This window comes from Monoraphidium neglectum, assembly GCF_000611645.1.
Source record: "Monoraphidium neglectum strain SAG 48.87 unplaced genomic scaffold scaffold03718, whole genome shotgun sequence".
NCBI classification, from domain to species: Eukaryota; Viridiplantae; Chlorophyta; class Chlorophyceae; order Sphaeropleales; family Selenastraceae; genus Monoraphidium; species Monoraphidium neglectum.
Window position 1 is genome coordinate 1 of NW_014009911.1, and position 5784 is coordinate 5784.

At 60.0% G+C, this 5784-nt stretch overlaps 3 protein-coding genes across 3 annotated transcripts; 1 reads left to right on the forward strand and 2 right to left on the reverse strand.

Annotated features, from left to right (window-relative positions):
- Positions 1-156: 156 nt before the first annotated feature.
- Positions 157-617, reverse strand: MNEG_13254 (hypothetical protein; the record flags this gene model as incomplete). Its single annotated transcript, XM_014038272.1, has 2 exons — positions 157-264; positions 438-617. 2 exons carry the CDS (start codon positions 615-617, stop codon positions 157-159), a joined length of 288 nt encoding a protein of 95 aa, XP_013893726.1.
- Positions 618-2472: 1855 nt separating this feature from the next.
- Positions 2473-2922, reverse strand: MNEG_13255 (hypothetical protein; the record flags this gene model as incomplete). Its single annotated transcript, XM_014038273.1, has 1 exon — positions 2473-2922. The coding sequence occupies one exon, from the start codon at positions 2920-2922 to the stop codon at positions 2473-2475; it is 450 nt and encodes a 149-aa protein (XP_013893727.1).
- Positions 2923-5484: 2562 nt separating this feature from the next.
- Positions 5485-5758, forward strand: MNEG_13256 (hypothetical protein; the record flags this gene model as incomplete). Its single annotated transcript, XM_014038274.1, has 1 exon — positions 5485-5758. A coding segment is annotated over one exon (274 nt), but the record flags the coding sequence as incomplete, so codon positions are not given.
- Positions 5759-5784: the final 26 nt, after the last annotated feature.

Below are 5784 nucleotides of genomic sequence, written 5' to 3' on the forward strand. Positions count from 1 at the left end.
GGGCGGAGGCCGCATTAACGCGCGCGGCCATGACTTCCAGGGCACGCGGCCCACCACTGACGGGCGATTGGGCTCAATTGTGTCCCCGCCTCCCCAGCCTTGGATTCGAGGGGGTCTGTGGGTGTGAAGCTGGGGGGAAGGCGGGCACGGGGTCACTTACCCGATGACATCAGCGTGCAGGTGGTCCAGCAGCAGCTCGGCGGCCTCAGGCACCGCCAGCAGCGGACTGCCCAGAAGCGCCAGCTCCTGCTGCAGCGCGTGCACCTGCAGGTCCGAGGTGGGGAGACGAGTGGCGCGGCCGGCAGGCGGGGAGTTGGGGCGAGGGAGGGGTGGGGTGATGAAATTTAGTCTGTCCTGTGACAGCGCGCGCACAGCTAGGCCGGCGCGCGTGGCGCTGCAGCACATTACACGTGGCTAAAGCGTGATCGCGCTTTCACCTTGCCAATGAGCTCCATCCGCATGGTGACCTCTCGAGACATGGAGCCCGAGCGCTTGCTGCCGTCTGTCGCAGACCGTGTCGTTTGCACGCTGCCGTCGCCAGCGCCGCCCGCAGGGCCCGAGCCGGCCCGTGTGAGGAGCGTGTCCTCCACCTGCGGTCTCGAGGAGCACTGTCCCATGCGGGCTATCGGCTGGGAAGAATTGCTGCCGCTGTCTTCCCTGCGGGACTTCGTTCACCCAGCTCGGTCTGCACTTCGATAGGCAGCACGTAAGACGCTTGAGCACTCGTTGGGTGATAAGATCAGCTAGAGGCAAGGCCCATCAAGGTTGTGCTGTGCTGTGCTGTGGCGCAGTGAACGTCAATGTGAACGCTGCGCAATCTCGGAAAATGATTATCAGTCGTTTCGGCGATGCTAAAATTTCTCACATCAATTTTTGCACTGTAAACTCAACGACAGTGAGGTAAATGGTCGTGATTCGGCATCGAGGTCAATCTGGGCAGAGCTTTCGGAGCGATCACGAGTGCGCAGGTGACACGAGTGCGCGGGTGCTTTCGGAAAACGATGAAAAAGAACCGTAAAGCGCTGAAATTGACCTCATATTTGGTCAGTAGGTGCACAATGGGGGGAGAATACTGTACAAGCCCTCTTGATCGCTGGGGCAGGGTATTACTAAAACGTGACATGGCACGAACCAGGCAAAACAAGTGCGTCCGTGCATGCCAAGCCACAGTGGTGGGGCCAGGCCGTAGTGCAGCAGTAGGCTGTGCTGTGCATGCAGCATACCACAAAGCCCATAGGTGTGTGCTTGCTGTCATCAGCCTGCAGGTCAGCTATTTTGTGGTTGTGCATCGGAATATCGCGTCTCCCTTGTCCTCTGAACCCCCACTAAATGCAAGGGAGTTGGCAGCGACTGCTGTTCTCGTAAAGCACACTGCAATACCCCAACTCTTGCTGTGCATAAGGGCTAGGATCAGGTAAGACAAACTGGTCGTGCATGCGACACTTTTCCAGGCACATGTCGCTTGTGGGTTCGTTTGACACAACACACATGCACAAGCGTGCGTGCACAATCACACGCACCCACGCATGCATGTGAACAATCCACACGCGGGGCACTATCGGTTGTAGTATCACAGCAGCGCATGCATGCGCACGTGGGCATATGCTCACCGCTCGTACACGGGCAGACGGCCGCCACGTACATGTCTAAACAGCAGCACCGCACCCATTGCACGCAAAACAAACCCGGATTGATGCTGCCAACCACACGAGCTGCTGCTGCCATTACATGACGCTTGGGCTGACCTGCTGCGCAGAGGCCCGGCTTGATGCGGAACGGCGGGTGCGTACATGGACACGAAGGCGCTCGCGGCATTGGAGTGGATCATGGTGATCAGGATTAGGATTGTTACAGCGTCCCGCGGTCGCCCGCTCCTGGAGTGAGCATGGAGCTCAAGGCGTGGTGTGTCGTCAGGCCGATGACGCGTGGTCTCAGGCTGCTGTGCTGGGTGTGTGCATCCTGTGGTGGGAATGCTGCACAACAGGTGCTCATGTACCTGAGAAGTGAGGTCACTTCAGGCAAATCGGACAAGTGCCGCACATGATTGAAACAAGAGGGAACTCGATGACCAAGAAAGCCTACTGGTGTGAGCAGCACACACAAATATATGAGATAGCCAGCCAAATGCCAGCTGGCTATTCCAGAATGGCAACATGGACTTGGCTATGATGAGGATCTTGCGCTTGTGCTTGAAGCATCTTGATGTTGTTTGAGAGGTTTGCTGCCATCAAGCATCAAGTTCAAGTCACTGCCATGTATGGTAAGGGGATAGCACGAGTTGCAAACACGCGAGCCATGACCAAGGCTGCAAAGGCTAACATTGTGGCCTCTGGAGAACAGTGTAGCGCTGAACCGCCGCCTGCTACGGACGAGGCAGGGCAGGGCTGGGCCTCAGCTCCTGAACAGGGTGACACCTTGGCTGTGGGTGGGCAGCGGGCCCGGCGCAGCAGGCTTTTGTGGACCGCCATGGCGTCACGGGATGATGCCGATGTGCGCCATCAGAGCGCGCCTGCGCGCGTCCGCGGCGCCGCTGGTGGGGCCATTCGGCAGCCCGTAGGCCGCAAGTAGAGCGTCAATCATGGTGGTTGCTGCGGCTTCGAGCTCGCCGCGCGTGCTGGGGCGCGGCGCGCCGTTGAGCTCGGCCGCAATCGCGGCGCCGCGGTGGGGCGGCCACAAGATGGGTCCGTCCTCGTAGCGGCACACGACGGCGTTGCGCATGCAGCACACCAGTTCGCCCCGAAACTGCAGCAGTCGGGCCCCGAGCCCGTCTGGGCCAGCGCGCAGCTCAGCCAGGCCCGCGCGCAGCTCGGCCTGGCCCTCGCGCAGCTCGGCCTGGCCCGTGCGCAGCTCAGCCAGGCCCGCGCGCAGCTCTCTCAGGGTTTGGTGTATCGTCGCAAACTGCGCTGCTGCTGGTGCCTGCATTGCGGCCGCGCACGCTGCTTGCGCCTCGTCTGCAGCAGTGCGCGCTTCGACTGCCGCCAGCTACGCGGCCTGGCGTTCCTGCTCGACTTGGTTGCAAAATTCGCTGATAAGCTTGCCAATCGCGGTGTTCACGGCATCCTGTGCCTGCTGCATCACGCTGTCGATCTGCAACGTTGAATTTACTACTCAGGACGGCATCTTGGACGGTGCATTTCCGCGCCGTGTGACTGCAAATGGACGTAATGCGGTAGAGGTGTACGCATGCGTCGACACTGTTCTGAGTAGTAGGTGGTCAACCGCGGGCCACTTCAAATCGCACAGCGCACCATGGCCCGCTGACGCAAAACGCTCCTAACAGAAGATGTGGACGCGCTATTTATATTGCACCTGCCGGATCGTATCGGCCCGCCTGTAGGGGAAGGAGGGGTGCGACAAACGGGTCACTGGCCCGGTGGGGACCACTGATCAGCTGCGCCGCTTGCGATACCATCCCAGTAGCCAGCACACGCTGGATTCGGCAACTATTTCTTCTCTCCGCCTAGCCGCAGGGCTGAGTATGAGTTCATCACCATCCACCATCTCCAGTGGCAGGTTGCACCAGTAGGTAGTCATGTCTGCGTGAGGGGCGGCCATTGGTTGGTTGCGATCCCCCGGTCCCCACAAGCCCACTCATTTCCCACCCTGCGGGAGTGACAAAGGCTGGATAGACCTCGCACCTCAGATTATAAATAGAGTACGTGTTGCAGCAACGCTGCTTTGAACTTCGCCTTTTGACGGTGTCGGCCACCCAGTGGAAAAGGCGTAGGAGGGAGCTGAGGTTGCATGCTGCACCGTTCAGCGCCCAAACCCCTGCAAGTGGCGCGCTTTCTGGTCCGCCTTCTAACGATGCGCTTCGAGGGTGCCATGAAATCCTCAGTCACACAACATTGGTGCTTTACTGTACCATCCCAGGAGCCTGGATGGCTCCAGGAGCGGGCGACCGCGGGACGCTGTAACAATCCTAATCCTAATCCTAATCCCATGAGACCCAGCAGGGCGTCGGACAACGTCCGGAAGCCCTGGCAGCTGATGCGCGGCTTTGGCCGCTGCGGAGCCGCCTCCCTGCCTGCCCGCTCGTCCGCCTGCCTGCCTGCCTGCCTGCCTGCCTGCCTGCCTGCCTGCCTGCCTGCCTGCCTGCCTGCCTGCCTGCCTGCCTAAACTCCTTGCCCCTCCTGCTCCTTCGCAAACCAGACGCCAAGACCAAGGAAGCCGACGACATGCTGTGATCAGGATTTTCACGCCACATCCAGCCGCCCATGCGCCGCACATGGACAACCCATGTGGCATCCAGCATGTTTGTCATGCCTGATCAGCGCTAGCATGCACACCCAATGGCCTTGTGTCTCTGTACAGTACAGTCTCTATACAGTTGAGCTGAAGTTGGAAACACACTGGTCAACTCATCTGCCCTGGTGTCGTGTTGCAGTCACCAAACCCATGCTGTGCCGCGAGCTGCTTTACAAACGCATGCATCAGTGTGCAAGCGCAACCTGGGCGGCTTTGACCCGCCGATTTTGATGCCCTGGGTGGACCTACAGTGGTGCTCCATCCAGTCAAGTGGTGGCGGCGGCGCACGAGTGGTTAATTCGGCACATTCAAGTGCGCGCGTCGCATGCATACGTGGTGTATGGTTGTTATGCCCGGCATGGGGCCCATTCACATGCAATTGTCACCCATGGCAATATTGAGTACAATGAGCCATGCAGCATTGTCATAATCAGCAGCACACTAGCAGGATGCCGCAAGACACCGCGGTCAAAGCATTCAGGATGTAGTTCGGATCAGCATCAGCAAAGGCTGCCGGTGGTGCTGTGATGCTTCAAGGGCTGAGTGCCTGAGTCAAACACCGATCGAGCGAGCATCAGCCGATGCTGGAGCGCGCACAAGCCGGGCTGCGAAGCTGCTGAGCATGCATGTGACTCAATTTTTCAAGGCAGGAAATTGTTAGTTACAAACAAAGGGAGCAATTGTCATGGCAGTCCCCATGGTGGCTGGTACAGTATCATATGACCAGCCGAGCGATGCGTCATCATGGAATTTTTTCCCAACCTCCACCTGGTCACATGCATGATGCAAGGGGTGAGAGAAAGATCTCATGGGTATTTTATGGTCTTCAAGCATACCTCTGATATCGGGCGGAGTCACCGTCTGCAAAGGGGCGCCCCTCGGAATTGCATTGGGGCGCGAACCCAGAAGAAGTGACTTCTTTGCTTGTTTGGTATCAGACGATTCATTACTTCTATATAAACGTGCTATCCCCTTGGATTGCAGAGCTCGCTTGCCTGCCGCTGATTTTTACACTTGAAAGGTCCAACTTTCGCGAGGGACATCTGTGGTGCATCGTAGGCCGCACATAGATCTATCTAGTCTACGGTCGAAGATAGTGCGCACGCCGCGCCCGTGGCGCCACACTTTGAATCAGCGGCGTGGCCCTTCGGTAGCGGACATACCCCGCTGCGGCCCCGTTTTCTTCGCGCCCGCGCGGGCGCCCTCTTGGTCCAACACGCCCCCTGATCAGGCACCATGAAGCAGCCGCCCACGTCGCCCGAGGGCGCCGCCCGCCGCGGGCTGCATGCAGACGACAGCGCACGCCTGCTGTGCACGCCGTGCCCCCTCGCCTCCAAGGCGGGCAGCGGGGCGCCCCAGTTGGTGCTGCCGGACGAGTCAGCAGACGCAGGCGCACACTCCGCCTTCTCCTCGGCCGCCCGCACCTCCTCGGACCCCTTGCCCTCGCCGCCGCTCGCCGCGGGCGCCCCGCCCTCGCCGCGCCGGCGGTCGCCGGCGGGGCGGCGCGAGCGTGCGGCGGCGAGCGAGGCCGCGTTC